Source organism: Simochromis diagramma, unplaced genomic scaffold (assembly GCF_900408965.1).
Source record: "Simochromis diagramma unplaced genomic scaffold, fSimDia1.1 OVJJ01000571.1, whole genome shotgun sequence".
NCBI classification, from domain to species: Eukaryota; Metazoa; Chordata; class Actinopteri; order Cichliformes; family Cichlidae; genus Simochromis; species Simochromis diagramma.
The window spans coordinates 2,784,506-2,808,117 of NW_024386885.1; the positions used below are offsets into that span (position 1 = coordinate 2,784,506).

Consider the following 23,612-nt stretch of genomic DNA (forward strand, 5'->3'; position numbering starts at 1 on the left):
CTTTTTGGCTTTTGCTTCAGACAAAACAAATCGGCACTAATGGGTTTGCTCTGTTGCATTTTTATCAGCAGTAACATGAACAGATGTCTTAGAAAATATACAGTAGAAAGAAATATAGAAATGTGACAGCAGCTCCCCTCGCATTGTCTGGCATGGTGTGCTATCGCAGAACATAGTTTCTAAAAGCTAAAAACAGAGACCATCTCAGGCACGCAAGAGTAATCCATACAGCTGGATCTACAGTATGCTGAAAGTTGGTAGAATTCTCTTGGTTTTGGTGTCCAGTGGCACCAAAATCTTCATCTGTTGTCTGACAACTTGAACAATGTCTCCACCCTGAAGCAAGTAGGACACAAAGCGGGGAATGAGGGAGAACGCGACACTGGACGGAAGAAAAAGGACTTAAATACACAAGAATGACGAGTGAGCAGAGAGCTCACCCAGACCGGAGACTACCAAAGTAAAACAGGAAGTAATGGGAGCACACACAGAGACTGACTATGGGAAACAGGCAACTAGACAAAGACGCGAAGACAAGGCAGGAAATGCTGGGGAGGAAAACCCAGACGAGACCAAACATGAACAGGACCAACTACTAAACAACCATAACTAGAAGTACTACTTAAACTTCTCAGTGGACAAAACTAGGAGACATAACGAAGTAAACCAGTATCCAAGAACCAAAACACACTAAACACTGGGACAAAGACCCAGGTACCCTTACAAACTGACCCAGACTCTATCAACTATTGAGTTTTGCCCTTTTTATGTAGTAGACTGATATTATTACTAAACTGTCTTTAAATGCACCATTATGGAAGTCAATAAGTGGAACTTGACAATAGAAATGGGAGGTTCTGAGGCCACTGGGATGAATTTGAAAGTATAATAAAAACAGCAACACCACTAATTGTAATGCAGCTGTGCAGCCTCAAAGTGTACCGGTGAAAGGCGTCACCTTCAGGGGAACAGGCAAAATGTAACGAGTTTCATTACATCACCATCACAGTAAACATAATGAGCGCTTACCTTTGTAACCGGCCTCAGTGGGAAATAAATGCCACAACCTTGAGGTGTAGGTGACACCTCTATTCGCTGACTAACCAAAGGGATCGTTAGCGACACCTCAGGCTCACGGTATTTGTCACGACAGGATTGTGAGGAGGCAGCGTACTTTGTGTTTCGGCACCAGGTCCTCCCTCACAGAATATCCCTATAAAAGAGCCGGAGGATTAATAATTCATTGATATCCGTGACCACTCACACGCTCCTTTATAAGACAGGCTTATATTAGCGCCGTACCCGTCAAGCGGTCCAAACAACTCTTACAGCGCCATTAAAATTTTAAAAGCCGCTCAGCGTGGGGGCTGGGTAAATAGACAATTACTGAGTTTGATAGAAATGTAATGCGTTCCCCATTGGAAGGAAGTAGAAGAAAACCTTGGGGGGAGAAAAACGACTTATAGTCAGCTGAAGGATAATTTATTTAAAGGGCAACGTTCAGGCTGACTTCCACACCAAACACTGTGGACAGTCAGAAATTCAGTCACGTACTGGAGTATTTTATGCAGCTCGAAAGGGGTATTAACAGAAAATAGATGCCTCTGAATTTGGATATCTATCTCCCGCCGCCATGGGTGAAAGATGCTTACGCGATCTGGTCGGTAATAGGAGGTGTTTAAGCAGGTTATTACCATTAAACTTCAAATGGAAATAAAGAAGCGGACCTGATTGTAAAATTAACGCAGTGTGGACACATTTTACGGCCACTTTCAATCTCTCATGGATAAACCAGTAGATCACTTTAATTAGACAATGTGTTAATTGACTGCAGGTCCGGGGTGTGATGTGTCAACATTAGTCTCCATCAATGACAACCTCCTCCAGGCACGACACATTCACTCTGACTGAGAGTGAGACATGATACTGAGACTGATTGAGGGTGTGTGTGTGCTCATGTCTTTCTTTTTTTTTTTTTCTACACGCCTTTCTTTTTTAGGTATGCTGTGTGGGTTTGGACGTCTGCAGTTTTGTGCATCTGTGACCTAATGAATGTATATCAGTGTGTGGGAGAAACAGACCGTGCTGAAGCAGGACAGAGAGGATAAGAGACGGTGAGGCAGAGAGGGAGAGAGGAACACAGCGTGCGGTCTATCGCTTCACCGTGGTCTGACATTATTATGTGTTCATCGCCTGGCTGCTCTCCCTGGCCTGCCCATGTTTGGGAAATGGCAAGGGACATCAACATTACAAGGTATCGCACTTGGCTCGGAAAAAAACTGGATAAGGTCAAGATGCGGCGTGCCTCTGGGACCGGAAAGTCTCACACTCACAGCTCGAGGAGAAGGACAGTGGGACGAAGCTACTCCCCGCTTTTAGACGATACCCCAAATGCTCGGCATGTTCCAGATGGTAAAAAGCCACGGGGTATAATAGAAATGAGACTAAATCAATCGTGACACTGGCATGCGTCAGTTTAGTTAACACACGTGTACTTTCACACACACCCTTCTCTCTGACTCGTGCGAATAATGTCGGCACCCTTGTACTGCCGACCGGGATCAGTGGCCAAGCGTATGATTACACAACTCTCTGAAGTCGTAGACAGTTGGCTTCCATCAACGCTTCAGCCACCGTGGCAATCACACAGGAAACATAATGAGGCCATTAGGTTTGGCGAACGCAGCCTTTAAAGCCTCTTGTTCAACCGGCTGGGTTTCTACTCCGCACATGCTCATAGCTTCAAAGCCTTTTAGCAGCTTGATGTGATCCAAGATCGGCGGCGCGCTGCAGTAGCAGGTGCAATGCATCCTGATTGGATGGCTTCCTGAATGGCTTCCTTAATGTGGCAGCGTTTCCTCGCTGAGGAGAGTTTTAACATTATGTGACACCTTTAAGTGCATCTGGTGACCTTTAGCAGAAGTTAGAAAATGCTAAAACTGTGCTGACCTAGTTAACTTCTGTGCATGCAGTCACGAGGGTAAGATGTTGCTGATAGGAATGTGTGTATTCATTTCATCCTGTTTTTCTGGATATATTTAAAATGGTCAGCTGTGCTCGCATCCCATGCAAATGATTTTGCCTTTTATTCTACACAGAGCTAAAATCACATTCAGAAATGAAAAAGAGAAATGACCCAACATACATTAGTGACTCATTCTACACATTGAACCCAGTGAGAGTATTATGCAACACGACATGCTTTTAAAACCACACTGCGTGAAATCAGTAGGTCAAGAGCGAGCGGCAGCCTGACCCCGACTGTTTGGGAACTGCAGCCAAGAGTCTAGCTCCGGAGGCCAGTGTCAAGACCCATTCGCCATTCATGTTTTGTGGCACATGGCTTCTTGCCATGACATCATACTTCCACTGCAAAAAACCCCAAGAAAACAGGAGATGAGAAACAAATTTGTAGACACTAATTAGACTGGGATTAGGGGAAGGAGGGAGGGTGGAGGGAGGGACGAGGGAGCTGGGGCTCGCTGGAAGGGCTTCATTATTTATGATATTCTAGTTTTTCACCCTCTTCTTCCTCCAGAGCAGACAGCCACCAGGGTAGCAAGAGAGGCAAGAAAAGAAACAACTTTATAATGTATTAGCATCAGTAATTTAGGCTGAGGGGGAGGATGGGCTGATGGAAAGTGAGAGGGAACGCGGCCTGTCTCTACATCCTAAATCACCTCCCCTCGCAGCAGAGATGGCGCTCGCAAATGCTTCATCCTTGTTGGTCAGTCCATAGAACCGTCTTTCACAAAGCGTGCTGCAAAGAAGGATCAGAGTGTGCAAAAAGCAGTCTCCTCAAAACATTTCTGCAAGATTCTTTCAAAACAGAGATCATTTTTCTGAATCCTGTGCAGGAAGAATCTGATACCCTGCAGAGGAAATGAAATAGCATTTAATGTCTTATAGATACCCAGAATGCACGCGTGTGTGTGTGGGTGCATGCACGCGTGTGCGTGTTTGCTGCATGACATTTTTTTCTGCACTGTTCCTTCGGTTCTCAAGAGGGATTTGAGAATTTCAAACACACGCAGTCAGCTTTATTGATGACTTGCCAGATACGGACGACCTGCCTCGGCATGAGTTCTCACGACTTTAAAGACCACTCAAGTCGAGCAATACCCACAGTGGGTTATGTTAATTTTCCATACTACTCTTCAATAACCCCTTTAAAACCCACAGAGGACAACAAAGGGAGCACCGTGTGTCAGAGAACATGAAACAGTCATCAAGGAACAAAGATGCAGCAGCCGGAAAGCCGGCGTCCCGATGCCGGTACTTATGGTCACAGCTTCCTTAAAGGAATATATTCATTTAGATTATGCTGATGGGTAAGGATCTCAAGGTTCCCTTAGAAGAGATGAATGTTTCAAGATCACACTAGAAGAGGCACTGCTAAAGCTTTCCATTTTGTATTCCAGCTGTCAGTCACAATGCCATTATGCCCATGACTGCTGAGGCTGGGAGGTTGCACTGGCTCAAAAATACTTAGGAAAGAACTTGTCACGTCACCGGAGGAATGCATCATTGGAATTATGTTCATGAATATTAGAAATGACAGTTATTCTCAACATGGCTACCACTACAGTGCCAGTTAATATCTAGGGTTAAGGCTTGGATGTAACCTGCTTAAGCTTGAGACAGAAACACGACGACAGACTGTGTGTGGACACGCCACCAACCCCCGGGGAATCCACAGCAGTGTCAAGTCCTCCCACAGCAGGTAGTCGCAGTGCAAGACACCGCCGACCAATCTGTCTGAAGTAAGGCTGAGAGAAAGTCTCTGAAGCACAAATGTTGTGAATTTATGGTCCATGTTGCAGCTAGTCAGCCAAATGGCACACCAGTCATCCAGCTGTGGTGCGTTTTCATTTAATCCAGAGGAATTCAAAATGGCCGTGGTGAGAAGCTGGCTAAAGGTCACTGTATGGGGCACAGGCTCTGCTCAGCTGTTGGTCAGATAAGGTTCCAGTGATCAACACATGTTGTGTTCTGGGGTCCGTTCTTCGTACCTCGCTCACTACATCCAAGATCAAACCATCGCGCCAACTTTGAGCTCGCTATTCCGGTTCTCCGAACACACCTGCTGTTGACGATTAGTATAGCTGGATGAAGTAATGTGAGATCACTGGGTGGCTTAACAGGGGCTACGCATCGATAGTAGAAACATTGATCGGCAACCCTTTGATTGGTCGGCGAAAATGTCGAAGGAGCGCGCTCGGTATTTTTCGGCAGCAGAGCAAGAACTCTTGATTGAGGGATTTCAGGAGTTTCAGAGTTTAATTAAAACGCAAGGGAACACTGCAAAGGCTGCAAGAGCAAGGAGAGAGGGCTGGCAGAAAGTTGCTGACAAATTAAACTCGTAAGTAATCTAATAATAACAATAATAATGGAGTGGATTTATATAGCGCTTTTCAAGGCACCCAAAGCGCTTTACAATGCCACTATTCATTCACTCTCACATTCACACACTGGTGGAGGCAGCTACGGTTGTAGCCACAGCTGCCCTGGGACAGACTGACAGAAGCCAGGCTGCCATATCGCGCCATCGACCCCTCTGGCCAACACCAGTAGGCGGTAGGGTAGATTTATTATATTATATTATATTATAGGCCTATTACATTATATCCTCTTTCACATTAGAGCCACAACAGGACCCACTAGAACATGGGAACAAGTAAAAGTGAAATATAAGAATATTCTACAGAATGGTAATATTTATCACTGATATTGCTTTTCGTCTCTTGGAAAGAGACCCTGAAATAATCTGTTTGTTTGTTTATAACAGCAACCAAGAAAAGGGCAGAGCACAAAAAGACAGGTGGTGGTCCTGCACCCCCTCGTCAACAAGTCGGTTAAGTAAATAATACCCTCACGGGAAAATCGATATCTCTCAATGAGCACACTGTCGCGCTGAGCTAAAGGATCCTGTCTGTCCCGCAATATACGCTGAATTATGAGAACTCTCCTTATCAATCTTGCACCTTCCGCAATGGGTGGCTCGCGTATACGGACAGGACATGGCTGCGACAGACTTCCCAAATCCACCTTCGCTTTTATAGCCGTGGTCTCTCATCTTGATTACACGAAGTAATTTACTATTACTACTCTAAAATAAGAATTACATCTGAAATAATCAAATACATGAAATAGAATGATTAATAGTACATTTCCCTTTTTTTAGGAAATGACCTGTATGTATCTGTATGGAATCAATGAAAGGATCAAGTGCTGCATTATCTTTAGTTACATTGATAATATTTATTTATGGTGAAACAGTGGTAAAATATCGCTGTTGCTTTCGTATACATGAAGCGGACATACCTGCGTGGCCGCGATCTAATCCTGTTTACATAAAGTAAACCTGCTCCCGAGCAGGTTTACGCTTACGGATCTGTTGCTATGACAGCAAGTCCCGGATGAGCTTCGGGGAACCGAACGATCCGAGATCACGCGAAATCGTCAACATTCAAATCCAGCTAACTTACTTAGCGAGGTACGAAGAACGGACCCCTGAGCCGCCTGGTTCTTGGTTGTTGGCAGGAAGAGTTATCTCCCTGAGAATCTCCTTGAGGCCACGGGGAAGCATGTGATGTGACATAACCACTGCTAACTTTATCCAAGTAGGGCCTCCTGTGGCACCCATCTTTGACTAACCACAGGCCGCTTTTTGATTAACTACTTAAATCTTCAGCTTGTTTTTAATTTTATCCAGACAAACTGTCCCTCGGTCCAGTCAGTAACCACTACAACTGAGGAAAATGAATAACCTTGGGCTCTATAGAGAGGAAACACTTGGGAGAACTTTCAAATTCAATAAATCTTCTTGTACCCATCAAAAAAACAGAGAAAGATATGAAAACTCTGCCAAAGCAGACAGTTTTTCTCCTGCGTAATCAAAACTGTTATACAGAGAGTAAATATGAGCCTCATAACAATGAGTCAGTAAACACTGATCTTATGGAGCCTGTTCTAAAAATTCTCTGCTGCAACTCAACCAAATTTGAGCAGCAGAAAAAAAGGACAACAAAATTCTGCATCTGTTTTAGTAACAGTGGCCCGACCACAACTGCTAAACCTGGAGGCCGGTTGCATTGAACCACATGATCCGGATGGTCCTGGTGCAGATGCCTTTGGCTTTGACGAATTACTGAACCCAGGTTTCTGCGGTCTTTTTCTATTCAAATATTATAATTTATTTGAATATTTCAACAAAGGAAATATTGAGTAGACTGAATGTGAAGTATGCTTTAAACTGCTTGGATGCATCTCCCTTAAAAATAATAAATTCAGTTAGCAAAAATCTCACAATCAAAATGTTTCATGTAAAAAACTGTGCTGCACATTTTGTACCGAAACCTGTGCATGAACTTGTTAATTTTGGTGTTTATTCTCATACACAGACATGAACTGAATCACGTGGCCCATATTAAAAATATACAAAGAAGCACAAGTATAAAATAGGTCTATTTTTTAAACAGCCATATATAGTTTAATGTTAAGAATGACCCAAGAAAATATGTTAAAAAAATAAACATTCAGGGAATTCAAAGAATATATGAATTCTTACATTAATACTCTTTATCAGTTGGTTAGATTAACCATTAATAATGGAGGTTAGTAATGTCAAACTCATGTTATGATCAATATATAACTTATAGAGGTAATTTTATGTAACTTGGATGAATGGATGCATTAATAACCATATAATCAGACTCAGATTAATACATCAAATAATTACATCAAAACAACCAATGACTGCATCTTACACATACATGGTGTTTGCTAGTTTGCAAAGAAACTCTAAAGACATGTGCAGTGATTTACTGAAATGTGCAAATCTACATGGGAATACAGTATGTAAGGTAAAAACAGACTTTGTGCAATGCTAATGAGCTTAAAGGTCAATTATTGACATGACCACCTATATTCTTGCATACAGCCCGAACTGTCTCAGGCAGCTTTCTGTAACTTTCTTCTGTAGTCTTCAGGAATAGTTCTCCAGACTTCTGCAAAGACATTCAAAGCGTATCTCTGGCTGTTTCTGTCTTTTGTTCTCTTTTAAGATGACACAGAGCCTCAGTAATATTGATATCCAGCCTATGTGGAGGCCAATCCATGACTGGTTCCACTGTGTCTTTTTACTATCATGCTGAAAAATTAAGCCAATCAGATGCTTTCCAGATGATATTACATGGTGGATCAAAATACTTTTTTTATTTTCATAATTCTATCAAACCATGGCGGAGCCTCTGCTGTGATTTGCAGATGGCTCTAGCCTCACCATATCGCTCTGCTGACTCCCTCTTCACATGCTCACAATTTGAACCAAGAATTTCAAATGGGGATTTATCACTCCACAAGAAACTGATTTTCAGCACAGCGCTTGTGTTATTGGCATAACCTTTTTTTCCTGTTTCCCTTCCTTAAAAATGGCTTCTTGACAGCCACACGTCCACTGAGATTGTTTCTGATCACGCTTCAGTGAACATCGGGTCCAGGAAATGACTTTCAGATGTGGATCGTCTACTGTCAACTTTTTTTCTCTTTTTTTTTTTTTAGGTCAGCCAGTCCTTTTTTTTGTCCTCCAGCTGATCACAACACCCACATCAGCTTGTACTGTACAAATCATCCAGCTATCTTGTATAGGCCCTCAGTTGCTGTACATCTGCTAGCCACTTTGCAACCCACCTCCAATGCAGCTCTTTGTTGCTGCTTTCTCCACCTCTACCCTTTCCTGGAAGGGCAAGCAGGTCCCAAGACAGCACTTCAATCAAATATAAATTTGTGAAAATCAAAATCTCTAATTGTCCTGATTAAGACAAAAAATACTATAGCAGTTAACTGTTAAAATATAATTAATAAATCTTACCAAATATCAGACAGAGAAGGGCTCTTCTGGTCTGAATTTAGATTAGAATCATCAGTTGTTTACATGAAATCAGTCTCTGACCATCAAGTATTTGGCTGTTGTTACTTGGATATTTGATTTTGGCTCAGGCTAACAACAGTGCAGATGATAGTGTGCAGGACATCGCCTCTCATGTGACCTCAACACTAACCTTAGCACATGTCTTCTAAACCCTTAAAAGGTTTATGATAAATAGATGTGACAAGCAAAATGTGCCTGAAGTGGTGGCCTAGTTTCTATATTATAACAGATTCTACCAATCAATGTAAAAGAGACACGAGTATTAAGTTTAAAAGATAAAAGGAATTGTGAAAGTCAACAAAATATTGTAGTCAATGGGGGGGAAAAGTACTGACAGACAAAGTCTGGAAGCAGTGGTCTGCAGACCAATTTTTCCACCATCATTTCCTCAAAGTTATGAAGAAGTACAGTCCACAGAGGGCCTAAGCCAACGAGCCCAACATCAGAGCTATTTTGGCAGCACAAGCAGGACGACACAATATTAGGTAAAAGTCAATATTGCGGCTACTTGTGTCCTGACAACGAGGCCAACGGGAGCTCGGGAGAATTTGAGTGTGTAAAGCAACCAAAGGTGGGTACATTTCTGGTGAGGACTGTCTCTGTAGTTCAAAGAGATGAAAAATAAATGAGGCTGCAGACAGTCAAGATTGAAGTGGCTGAATAAGCCTGGTCATCCATCCAAGCAGTTAGTCCTAGCTGCCCAACTTACTCTTTTTCTAACTGAACCACTGTTGCAGATTGGTTAAAAGACTTGAAGCTTAATCGCTCGTTCCCTCCCCTCCATTCATCAGCAGATCAAGCACCAAAAGCAAATCAAGATTAAGGAACAGATCTCCTCTCTTTTGAACAATGCTCTTGAGGCCAGACATGATTTCCTCCTTTTTTTTTTCGCCATGAAAGCGACAGAGACTTTGAAACAGTGGCCTAAGTCTTTGAGATAATTATTGAAGATTTAAAGCTGGGGGCAGCCACACACAATAACCTCCTTACCCTCTCCATCCAGCGCACACACACACACACACACACACACACGTTCCCCTCACAGTGCCTCGGTCTTCACTGCGGGTTAAAAAACAAGTTCATGCACCATGTTATAATCAGCTCAGACAAGACTGAATATGTGGGATTTTTTCTGTTCTTTTTTTTTTTTTTTTTTTACAAATGGAGTAAAGACAGAGGAGCAGCCATAACAACAAATTAAGCTTGTGAAACCACAAAGAAGAGCCCAACGGCTCCCTGTGAGCTTACACGGTTGTGTAAATGACTTACATTCATTTTGGCTCATTATTCTCTTCCTATGAGGGCCCACTTGTGTAACAAGGGCAGGATTTTCATATATTTCATATGCATAAATAGGCTCGGACGAGGTCAGTGTCATTTTAGAATTAAGTAAATGGTTCTCTGGAACTATATCGCTGCTGTACAGCTTCACACAGCAGGGCAGCAGCCTCCCCCTGGCTTTGACCTGGACAAACTCCTTACATTAGAACACTGTATGTTTGTTCTACAGCCAAACAACCTGATGTGTGTGTGTGGGGGGGTAACCTAACCTAACCTCATCTCCCAACACCGGCTTTGGAAATTGTGTGGTGACCCAACAGGGGATGTTTTTCTTCATTACTAATTTAAAGGATGGATATTTATAAATATTTGTAAACCTAATTCATTCATTCTTCGGTGACTCAGGTGAAGCACAAACTGTCCTCCAGTGGAGAAACACATAGCCTTAAGAATTTGGGGACTTACCGAGGGTTGCGTTATTTTTACGACTCCCTCTTTCCTTTCCTCCACATTTAATTCGGATGAAAACCTTCGCGTCACAGGGATGAATCATGCACTCGCATATCTCAGATATGCTACAAATAAGTCATAAATGTTTTCCCCACTGCGGCAATAAATCACGATAAAATCCGTATTAAAGTCATCATTGACGAGAGTAAAACTACGCAGTGTTTGTTCACCAAACAGCAGAAAACAAGAAAGAACTGACACGGGGGTCGTGTGTAATTCACGGTAGAGTCAAAGGTCGAGGCGGAATACGGTGCAGCACAACAAGCCCGTGCGCGTCACGGGTGCGCGTCTGTGGCTGCGTCTGCACGGGTGCACCTGTTAACAGCGAACCCAAACTCCGCGGCACAAAGTCTGAGCTCTGCGCGTTACGGAGCTGCTGGAAATATCACACCCCGCCGGCACAGCTGGCGTGAAATTGGAGTGTGACCAGGAACCAGTACGAAAACAAAACTGGGCAGATATTAAAGCGGGGCTGTACTTACGCTGCTGTTCTGTCCGGACCAGTAGACCACCGCGTGGTTATGCGCAGAGTCTCCAGTCAGAGCGAAAGTGCTGCTGGTGAGCTTGGGCTCATCCTGGCGGATATTTCCTCTCCCTTCGTCCCTGTTCCACCTGAATTCGGACCTGCCTTGTTTGTGCGCGTCTAACATAGAACCCCGCTCATCCGGAGAGCCCACATCCACGCCAGCCCCTCCGGTCCACCCATTCTCGCTGAACTCGGCAAACTCATGACCGCTTCTCTTTGCTCTCCGGAGCGCAGAGTCCTCAGCCGTCTCTCGCTTATCATTGTTGCTTCGACTTTCTTCACTGGACCCGGGTGCACCTTCCTGCGTACTAACTCCATCCAAACTGGCATCTTGGGGGAACTGGGGGGCACCCTCGGCAGAAATCCCCGCCTCACGGTCGCCGTCCATTTCAGTATCCTGGTCGGTAACTCCGAGTTCCTTAAACTCTACTCGGATGTTTTTTAGGGTGGCAAGCTCCTCTGTCGGGTCGGCGCGTATCCCCAGCTGTAATTTCTCCTGGTGAAGTTGAACTGGCGTCGGGCAAGATGCGCAACTTATCTCCGCCTTGGCATTTTGTAGGGTATGAGCGGCTATCATCACCCAGATACCCAGAGATAAGTGCATGCCTGGGCAGAAGCCAGCCCAAGTCTCCATCGCTGACAGAGATTTTTGGGGGGTGAAGGACGGTTGGAGACCTTATCCGACACCTTAACTCCTTTGTCTCAGGTCGATGTGGAATAACTGACGCTTGGCTGTCCGTCTACTCGTCTGGAGGAAAGAAAAGTGCTCTTCAGCGAAACTGTTCACGTCCAAGGATCTTTGGTCGGGAAAGCCACCACACAGGAGAGAGGAGGAGCTGTATCGCAGCCAGCTGCCGAGAGAGAGAGAGAGAGAGAGAGAGAGAGAGAGAGAGAGAGAGAGAGAGAGAGAGAGAGAGAGAGAGAGAGAGAGAGAGAGAGTTGGGCGCTGTCCGTGGTGCTGAGTCTCCTCCAGCTCTTTGAAGTTGTTTAGATGTGAGAAATACAACATGGTCATTGTATGCCACCTACCATAAATTATCACACGTTTTATATATCATATAGTTGCCATGGCGTCAGTAAAATTGGCCTTTTTTTACTCTTAGTGATCTTCTACTCACCTAATATATATATAAATATTATTATATTATTATTATATAAATAATAATTTCTTTCAGATCACCACACCGTGCCTACAGATATGGTTCCGCTCAGTTAGTTACAGTTTCATGAATTGATGAACCTCTGAACGCTCACCCCCCCCCCCCTTGCTTCTCCCCTCCCCCCACACACACTCACACACACACTTGGCTCTGTATGACGTCACTCAGGAGAGATATCGCTCATATGGCCAACTCATATACACAACTTTTTAAGAGGGAACACACACACTCAGCTGCTGTTCAAATATTCTGTTTTCAAGTCACAGCCAATTACAAGAAAGCGGGGTTTAACTCAAGACGGCTTTAAAGAGCAGGAAAAACAGCTTGTTTCAGACAGAGGAATAACTAAGGAGCTGCACCTTTGTCCACTTTAAGATAAATCTGAATTGCTTTCAGCGTTACGCATGCAGAGCTAATGTGGGAGAGTCCTAAAACAAAAATGCAGACCAGAAAATGAAGTCATTTTGAAACTTTGCTGTCACTTTGCTACTATTGTTCTCCTTATTCTGACTATTACTACTTTTTAAAGAGGTGAAATTAGACTTTATCCTGATTGTACATGGACACAGCTAACCAGTCAGCAGCACTCACTGGCTTCTCATCTCCCATACTTGTGTTGTATGTCCCTACTCAGCATGCCAATCTGTCTCTGTCTCAACAACATGAAGAATGAAAAAGAGGCAGGTCAGTCTGATGGCTGTGTGTGTGTGTGTGTGTGTGTGTGTGTGTGTGTGTGTGTGTGTGTGTGTGTGTGTGTGTGTGTGTGTGTGTGTGTGTGTGTGTGGAGTGGGGGGAGAACACTCACTGATGGATTGGGATGAATTGGCAGGGAGTTGCACCACTCCTTGGGGGGAAATAAGGCAGTGCCTAGAGGCATGTGAGAATGAGAGAAGGAGGGAGGGGAGCGCTGGGATACTGTGCTACCGCCTTCTGCGCATCAAGGACTCAGAGCGCGGATGAAACTGTGATAAAAAAATAGTGCTGGGAAACTGTGGGGGGGAGTTTTTCTGATGGAGCGGGTTTTGTAGAGGGTGTGTGCCTAAGTGCAGCACGGTTATTCATTAACAATCCAGCATGTTGTGTCCTTGTCTATCATCTTGACTGCCCACAAATTGCCCATCAGGGAAAACTCAGGGGACTCTGCCTGAATTTCAACAAATTCCCAATCATATCAGTGTGAGAAAGACAGCAGCAGAGGAAGGAGATGCATCACATTGTGTGAAAAAAGTATGATCTGGAAGGAACCAGTGCAGGATTCATAGTAAGGAGTAATGCGAATCTTTCGCATTGCCGCAGAGCTCGTGTGTACATTTAATCTAAGGAGTATGAAGCAACTCAGCTGTCGGTGTAGATTAAAATAGCTACATTTTATACATTTACAGATGCGGATGACAATTTGAATGAGAATTTGTTAAGATGTGAACCCTACAGAGAATAATCACCTGAATCTGAAGCGCCCCTCAGCCTGACAGAGGTTTTTCAAAAGTTGTAGCTCATTGTTAAGCCATCTTCCTTTTTGATTCAGTCTCAGCTCTCAAAGCATGAGGCTATCCACTCATAAACACATTCCCCATATTTTGTGCAAGAAGAGCCATCAGGTTACCAGACTTTGCTTTTACATCTGTGCCTCGTGCCGCAGGAGCAAATGAGGACGAACAAATGCTGGATTTTAATACAGGAGACCCCTCAGGTTCTGTTTACGCTGATCAAAGTCAATGTCTCGTTTAGCCATTACTGTCCCACATCCTCAGCCACCCTCCATGGTTAACTGGGTCAGCACAGATCTCAATTTCTTAACCAAAAACCTGATTCCACTGCCAGCTATGTTTGGACTGTATGCAGGACTCCAGGCATTTGTATAGTGTCTACTTTTACTATCTTCCTGAAATCCCAGGAGTTTAGGTTTAAGCTCAGTTGGCTCATTTGTGTCCAACATGTTCTTGTCCCACAGCATCAGATCCCGTCACACACGAGTCAGGTGTTCTTTGATGTCGGTGCCTTGACCCACCTGCCATGGCGATATTAGCTGCTGACAGACAGCGGTCCTGTTTGAAAAGCAAACAAGGGCAATTTTGGAGGCTGGATAGATGTTTGCAGAGTAAGAGGCAGGTCACCTTCACTCACTGCTTGGTTAATTTGGGGCAATGACTTCAGTGGTTTTTAAATTGAGACAATATGTAAGGTACTCGCATTTTATGGCTTTCTGTGTTATTCATACTTTTCTTTTATGAAAGCTGGCTCAGCACATGAATATGTTGGATACCGTCCTGCCATGGATACCATCTGCTCACTGAAAATGAAAATATCTCGCTTGTACATGAATTTGAAGGATTTTTGTGTGTTTGTTTTGTTGAATTTTTGTTTTTAACTTTTTTGCATTGGGGAAAAAATGATTCTCCGTCATTCAGGGAGCGTTTTATGTCTTTAAAAACCCTCCAATGATTAAAGCTGATAAACAAGGTCCTGGCTTGCTGTTGGAGCTGTTCTATCAGTTGTTTGAGAAATGCTCTGGAAAATTCTTTTCATATAATCTTTTCATTGCAATACCACAAAAGCCCACAGTCACATCTACAATCACAGCATGCACAAAGTCTGCAGAGAGCTGGTAAAGACACTGGAGCATTCTCAGCTAATAAGCAGGATTTATTTCCGCAGGAGTTACTTGCTGTTCTCAGTACACGTCTGTTTTATCGTATGCATTGTTCAGTATTTTTCCCTCCAAATTATCCAAAATACTTTGACAGTGTGGCATTTTTGAGCTTTATGCTTTTTTTGCTTCCTTGCCTAGTGTCAGACTGAGCTGTCATGGTGCTCATTATTACGCTACAGATGCTACAGATATTAAGATTCGCTTAGCTTATACTTTATACTGATCCACGCAGACAGTTGGCCTTGATTTTTTTGTATAGATGAAGTTCAGCTACATTTTGTTACCTCAGGCCACCTGAGTTGGGCCTAGTTCCCCCCCGAGTCTATATATATGCTCAGCTAACTGATTTCTCACACGAGCTATTTATCAAATATTTAGAACTTTTATATCAATCTTCTTTTTTTAACTCTAGGCAAGAACCTGAATTTATGTATTTGGTAAAAGATCAGAAGGTAAAGTGTGTGTGAAGCACCGCCCTCCAGGCCACGTTCTCGACTCCTGCCTTACAAGGACTTTGCTAAACCGACCATCTCCGAAGAAAAGCTTCAAGCAGCTCCGACCAACTCTGTAACGGGGACCAGTTGCCAAGACTGAATTATTTCAGAGGGACATGTAATGAGATTTTAATGAAAGTGAATGAAACTTCTCATCTCTTCTGATGCTGCCATTCATCAATTACCATGGCTTACTAATGGAGTGGAAATTATTAATCCCTTTTAACAATAAATCAAATGGAATTTTTCAAATCAATCAAACATCCAAGTAAGATGTATTTTGTAACTTGAAGGAGCAGCGTCCATTTTATGTCCTAGAGAAGTGTCTTTGTGAACACACCGACGGGAGACCACCCTTTATGAAAAGCAAGTGTCCTTGAGAATGACACTCACGTCCTCTCTGAACCAGGGCTGCAGATCTGTAGTCAGTCCTTCTTTTTGTCCTCCCTGCAGCCAAGCAGCTAAAAATCTTCATCATATAATTTAAAAAGCATTGAATGTCACTTTTTTAAGCATCTTTATGTACTGTTAGAGTTAGTGGGTGTAAACTAAACAAAATCTTTGAAACATAAGACAGAAAATAGCGACACTCAGGTGTTTGTGCACTTTGAGGTTTATCGATCACATTTCAAGACTTTGAATTGGGCTGCTATGCCCATGCTACTGTGTAACATTATAAAACACTGTTCATTTACATACCATGTTGCTGTAAATCATGTGCATATAAAAACACCATGCATATTTCATTAAATGGATAAAATATATTTTACATAACACCGACTTCCTGTCTCCAGTATCTCATGTGATCACAGTTAGACAGACGTATAGCTGCAAAATACAGCAGAGTTACAAAGCTTTAACATTTCATGATGCAGCATCATCGTGGCACCGTGAACACACTGTTCAATAAAAACAACCTAAATTAACAGGAAAAAGTTAACAATTACAAATTGATCATTGATACAACATTAGAAAATAACAACAACAAGAACTCCAAAAGACCTGTTTGTATGTCTCAGGGTGTGGAGACACAGTTAAATACATGTGGCTGAATTGTAGCACTGGGGCTACATTGTTGAAATTATGAAGCCTGTTTGCACCACCAATGTTCAAGACTCATAAAATCAATGTATATATTCAACTTTCAAACAACAATCAAATATTCAGCGCTGATGGCTTTTTATAGTCTGTTTGATTTAATTCAAGGAAGAAGGCATCGAAATATGATTGTACTGTAATGACTGTGTGCTAGACAAGCACAGCTAGCCCTACTGTTTTTGTCAGCAATGTTCCCTCTAAGCTGTGCGCGTACTGGCACAGAAAAAAAAATCTCACCTCAATTGAAATTAAAATGAAAACTTTAACGATTCTGTTCTGCAGTGTTAGTCAGTGACTGGCTGCTCCTGTATGGGATTAAAACGATGCCGCCTTATCCCAAAGTCCAGCCAATGATGCGATTCACATTCGTATATACGCAGCTAATCAACGTCGCTGACAGGCTATGACAGCGTCCTTATGTGCCGACACCGGTGTTTTAGCGAGCAAAGCAGCTGATGTGGAGTGAAGCCACGTTAATGACAACGTGGACAACCATTGGAGATGTGAGCAGGACAGACGGAACAACTGACGGGAAAAGTGTGGACTTTATACCAGTTTTTAAACTGTGTTGATCGGTCATGTAAAACCAGAGTTATGATAAAATATCTGCACTGTTTGTTTTTCTTCCTGAATACTGTCGTTGTTTATATTTACTGCAGGAAGAAACGGTGAAAACGGCGTTTTATAAGGAAAACGCTCGAAAGCCTGTGAGCAAAGACAACACCAAAGAACCCCAGCCTTTCCTATTGGTGGAAAAATGCACCATGTCGACCAATCAAAAAATGATATGGCAACATGGCATTTAAATGTTTAGGGAGGGGGAAGTTTTAGGAGTGACGGCGTGTTTGAGATGTGAGAGATTTGCGACGTTTAGCGCAAATCTTGTGTAGTTAGTGTGTAGTGTAGTCAACAGTTTTGTTGTGTGTGTCAGAACAATGAGGCGACTGCTGAGTGTTACAGCAGTGACACATGTGCTGCTGTCAGGCCTGCAGGTATCAGGCTGCTGTTCTCCTTCATCTCATAGTGGACAGGAATTATTTTTGGAGCGGCACAAATAATTTGTGTGGCATCAGATTTGATGCAGAACAGCTGATTGTTCTGTAAATAGTTTGAAATGTTTGTTTTTAGGTAAACAGCTGCAAAACACTTTGTTGTTTGCATAACTCAGTTACTTTTTTGAAGAAGTAACTATATAATTAATTGCCCAACATTGGTAATTATTTACTGTATTTTGCAGACAGAGTTACAGACTCTCTCCCAGACCACAGACTCAGACTCATAATACAAGTCAGAGATTTATTTAAAAAAAAAAAAAGAAAGTTGTGTTTTCAAAATTGGAGTTCAAGTTATTTTTACTTAACATACTACACAGGTCATGAACAAGACTTTTTACATTTTCATTGTAAGTGGGCCAAAGCAGTTAATTAAAAGTAGTCTAACATAAATGCTGTAATTTGATTATTTTAATAAACATGTAACTTGGATGCTGGCGTGACCACAGTGCACACGTCTGATGTCGCTCGCAGTGGTCCAAGGGGACGCTCAGGGAGTTTGTGTGTTCACTCAGACACATGAAACATTAGAGGGAACGTTGTTCGTCACTGTGAAAAAGTTGCAATAATTCTCACACCTTTTTTGTAATCATGGTTTTTTTTTTTTTTTAAAAAAAACGCTAATTTTGGTCCACTTTAATAAAACACGGTGCCAGTGTTGAACTCTGATTTATATTCAGAATCGTCAGCGGTGCATGCGCCCATCTGGGGAAATCTGATACGTGTGACTCACAGTAACCCACTGCAGCTCCCTTTCTTTTAGCCGTAACAGGAAGAATTAGATGTTGCTCAAGATAATCATACAAATGATCAGAACCAGGTAGAAACAGAATAAAAAACAGACATCCTGCTGATATTACAACTGAATGGATGCGTAATGCTGTTTGGTCTCTGTGGTACTTTGTAATGACACCTTTACAATAAACGACATAGGGCATAAGAATAAAAAACAGCAGGTTTAATATACAATCAGTTATTTATGTTTAAGATGAAAGAAATGTACTCGTGCTCATGTTAAGATTGTTAATCTTGTAAATAATTTATATCTTCATGAGAGATCTGTAGCAATCAAATTCAGCCGATTGTAACTCATTAAGCTAAAGTTTGAACGGCAGCTTTCACACCAGAATACAAGATCCAGAGTTCGTTTGCACGGGCTGGTGTGAAAGCACCCTTCAGCACGTCTGTGGTTTTAGTGAAACAACTGACCCGAAACAATGTGGTGAAGGATTCATCTTCAGAAAGCGATCGCTTAAATAAGGGAAATTTACATTTACATGGAGACATGAAAACTGGGGGGAAGAAGTGCTTCATGTATAACAAAGTGACATAAATCCTCATTTCTGATGAGGACGTGATCCAGAGATCATGCAGTGACAATAATATTTTTTTAAAAATGTCAATGTTGAGACTGTTGGGGTTCAGTTATGTCCAAAAGCAGTACAAAATCAGTGGTAGTGAGAAAATTGGACCCTATATCTACTTTATGAGGCACACCTGTTCAACTGCTCCTTCATGCAGAGCTATAATCAGCCAAAGTACATGACAGCAACTCAACGAATTTGACAAAGTTCACAGTGAGCAGCACAGCAGTGAAGAAAGCTGATTTAAGTGACTGAATGTTGGGGCTAGACAGGCTGTCCTGAGGATTTCAGAAACTGCTGATCTACTGGGATTTTCCCACACAGTCGTCTCTGGGGCTTACAGAGGATGGTAAGAAAAGGAGAAAACACACAGTTCTCTGCACAAACATGCTTTGTTGATGCCAGAGGTCAGAGGAGAATGGACAGACTGCTTTGACCTGATAGGAAGGCAACAGCAAGTCGAATAACCATTTGTTAAATAAACTGATAGGTAACATTTCTACTTCCAGCAAACACTTCAAAACACTTTTCACAACAAGCCTCAGTCTTATTGATTGGGTACTTTTCCCTACACCTAAGCACCTTGTCTAATATTTATAACTCCACATGATAAAAAAAAAATAAATAAATAAACACGAGAGCAGAAAAGTGCACATTTACCTGCTATCAGTTAAGGTTCTGATTTCCCATTGTTGGATCAACAATCCAATGCTGCTGATTCAGATGTGGATAAGAGAAATTTGGCCTTGCACTTCAGCTTCACAGAGCTCATCTCAGGCACTTCAGCGCCACTTGGCCTAGCTGTCAGATCAGTCTTAAAGTGAGCACCCACACTGCTTCAACACCTTTACCTGCTAAGAATAGGATCAAACGTGACCATCCAGGTGAACTAAAAGCAGTGACAAGGTTACTGTGGATGAATCTCGTCTTACAGCCTGGAGTCAACGGACGGCCAAAGAAAGATCAAGGAGGACATTTACATCAGATGTGCTGGTTACAGCCCATCATGTCAACCTCTATGATTCTGACTTAAAAATACAGTGTTATTTACCGATTTATTAACCGTACCTCTGTCCTGTTTAAATATTTTTGGCATGCATTGTATTTTAATTTTACAATTCCTTTGAACAATATCAGAATTTTTCTGCCAGAAAATCACCTCAAATGCATAATCTGCAGGATAATTGATGTAACTGTTGCTGCCAGTTTGTGTTTTCATTTAAATTTGTTTTCCTGGAAAACCGTCGCACCCCCCCCCCCTGCAAACTTTCAGGACTAACTTGTCAGGCTAGCAGGAACGTAAAGAAACAAATCAGTGCAGTTTCCAGCAGGGTCGTCCTTTGAAAGCCAAAGATTCAATCGGCTGTGACACGAGTGCTGAATTCTGCTTTATGCCGAGTAAGTGATGCTTCGATTCCTCACAGAGCGCGGTCGTCATAAAGACGGCTGTTTGTCATTGATCCATATTGATGTTCGCTATGTTGCCCTGCCCTAAGTCTGCTGAAGGCTACAGAAGAAAAAATGTGTTTTGCTTAAAGTGCGTTGGCTCGGCTGCTCCAGCTTCCCAGCCAAATTAGAGAGTTTCTTCTGTTGAACGAGAAAACTTTGGCTTCTTTCATCAGGTTGTTCATTTTGATGTTCATAACACTGACTGAAACTTGCATACATTTTAAATCCTGCTTGTGTGCACCATGTTACAGAAAGCAGACAAACTGCACACTCTGTCATTAGATGCATGTGTTTCTAAAACCCACTGCCACAAATTAGAAAGCAACACCAAAGTGCGTCAGTGGGAATGTGTTTAGTGTTGTGGTGAGCTGTGAGTGGGGTTTGCCAGATATAGTGAAGCTAAGCTAAAGTTTTCCACAATGTGCCTCCTCTGCTCAGAGCATATTTTCACTTCAAGTCACTTTTCAACCTCCAAGAAGATTGTGCTGTCACTTTTATTCCAAGTGTTTCTATTGGGGCCTTCTACTATTAAGATCTGATTACTTAAACGCTGCTGAGAAAAGCAATTCCAAAACATATCTGTAAGACTATTTTCTGATCTGCTACGACCGCAGCTAACGTTCAATTGAAAAGCCATTTCAAACATTTCCATTTACTGTAGATTGTAAATTATATCATTAAGTAAGCTGAAATATGAGCTTCACAAAAACACTGTGACAATAACTTTAAGTGACCCCGTGGTCGTAAGCATAGCAACTGATGAAATCGATGTTCAAATTAACTTTGAACATCGATTTACAGTAAAGACTGAATTACATACACATGTACCGTGGTTTTGATAAATCAAGCTATTCTTTGGGAAATAATCTCATAGCCTCACACAAAACTAAAGTGTGTGTTTGCGATTATGTTTGCATGTGCGCGGCTGTACAGTATGACGCCTATGCACTCGATGCACACGGGGGACACGGTAAATACTCCAAAAGCCTGGGGAATGGAAGTGCTGTCAGGAAACATGTGACATTTGGATGAGGCTCCAGTGGGTTTTCTCGCACATCCAGCTGAAAGGTCAAGCTATGATAGGGAGTCCTTGGACACGCAACTGTAATTGACCTTTGTCTTTGATAGTAGGGCATAGACTGACATATGCTTCTATAGGGGCATCATCCGCCTCTTTTAAAATATAATTAGTCAAGTTGCTCGGGGAGTCATTAAGTAGCAAGCGCCAAGTGTAGAGGACAGAGTTCGTCAGAGGTGACTGGAGTAAAACACTGTGGTGGATTTTCTAACCAATAAAATGACTCGATTAAGAACAATATTGATCAAGTGAAAATAAAATATCGGTCATCCCATTCGTGGGATTCTCCTTTTTGTGATAAAATAGCCGCTGTCTTACTTTTGCCATTGAATGTTGGTTAGTTTTCATGATGAAACGGTGGGCTCTGATTAAAGCAAGATAAACACAAATATGCAAATAGAACCGGTGGACACCTGTATAGAAGTCCTGTAAAGGCACCATTTTTAACCTTACGGCAGACCTCAAAGTGGAGGCAAAGTGAAATGACAAGTCAACTAGGAAATAATAGATCACGTAAAATCAGAGAGCACTGTTAGCGGATGCCGAGTTGCATAGTGTGCAGAGGTCTCCATCACTACAGACCTCCAAACTTCAGGTGGTGTGGAGATCCAGAAATTCTTTTATTGCTGCCATATAATCTGCATCATTATAACTGCATTAATAACATTCTTTACAGCATTATAACATTTCTTACAGTATTGATGTTGCATTAAAGTTGTTGATTGAAGATGTTCATTTGAGGATCCTTCCATTATGTTAACTTTTATTACAAGTACGGTCAGAAGTATTTCATACACATTGCATATCTGCGCTTATTTCGAGTTGATGTTCGGTTCATTAAGGGTCTTAAGCTTCACTGGCGTGACTGTCCAGGTGATACATGCTGAGGGAAGCTAGAACATAGAAGGATAACTGCAATGCATGCTTACAGTACATAATCTAGGAATGTGTCCGGCCTGAGGCCTTAACTCATTTGGTGTCTCACTATATTTTACTCTACTTGGCAACAGATGATCAGAGTCAATAATTAGCCCCAGAGACCCTGAGGGCTTGAAGTTTATTACCTTGTATGGACGGTGTTATAGAAAAGAGAAGTTCTATGTCTGCTTTTAGCTATTAAAGATGTACAAGATGTACGATTAACTGTGACTAATGTCTGGAACCTATTTTAATCTGCTGCTTTATAAGTATCCACAACATGTATTTTGGTCAGAGGACATATGCTGATGTTTTCTCCTGTGTGTTAATAAACTCATCGTTTGATTGCACTTTTCTGGGGCCTCCGTGGTTTGTCTCACTGCTCTACATTGATCGATTTCGCGACAGTGGCCTTCAGATTATCTCAAAAACTGTGCAAAGAGAGCTTCATGGAAAGGGTTTCCATGGCCAAGCAGCTGCACCCAAGCCTTACATCACCAAGCACAGTGCAAAGCTTCAGATGCAGTGGTAGAAAGCACGCCACCAGTTATGTGTTTGAAGGCAGATGTGCGAACGCCTTTGATAATATAGTGCATTTCTACACCCTGAGGAAGGCACAAGCCAGCATATGTTGGTGTATTTTCATGTCTTTAGCCCAGCAAAACGAAGGCTTTGCTTTAATTTTCCGACCCTATCGTCAGTGACTTCACTTGGATGTTTCATGTCACATTTTGGGATATAATCTTTCCATTTATCATTTTGTAACTGTTCCCTTCCAGGTGGTTTGAGAGATACCAGTAACGTTCCTGTCACTCAGTTTCTATACTTGTGGCTTATTCCCCTCCTCTGTGAACTGCACTGCAGTACTGGATAGTAAGAATGTTTCAGGAAGTCCTTTGGGTCCTGTAGGCTCTGTGGTATACCCTCCATGGACAGAATAGGACAGGGTGCAGCTAGTTCGTGCACAGGCTTGGTTGATTTGGTACCGGGGGACCTTTGAGGCTGAGTCAGTAGCTTGGACTCACTGTCATGCTCAGAGTCTCATTTTGCTGTAGGAAACCTGCTGCTGTTTGATGGAAGTGTATTTGGTCTTCAACAAT

General features: G+C 42.4%; 1 protein-coding gene and 1 long non-coding RNA gene across 2 annotated transcripts in view; one reads left to right on the forward strand and one right to left on the reverse strand.

Moving 5' to 3' along the window:
* The window catches only part of sorcs3 (sortilin related VPS10 domain containing receptor 3), a 233,707-nt gene extending 221,616 nt beyond the window's left edge, over positions 1-12,091 (reverse strand). Inside the window, exon 1 of the mRNA XM_040033520.1 lies at positions 11,206-12,091. Coding sequence (XP_039889454.1) covers positions 11,206-11,883 — 678 coding nt within the window. The 5' untranslated portion in view covers positions 11,884-12,091. The remainder of the gene's footprint in view (positions 1-11,205) is intronic.
* On the forward strand, positions 1,949-22,915 carry LOC120734620. Its single transcript, XR_005696052.1, has 3 exons — positions 1,949-1,958; positions 18,782-18,787; positions 22,556-22,915. It is a non-coding gene; the product is annotated as an uncharacterized LOC120734620 (long non-coding RNA).
* The last annotated feature ends 697 nt before the right edge of the window (positions 22,916-23,612 follow it).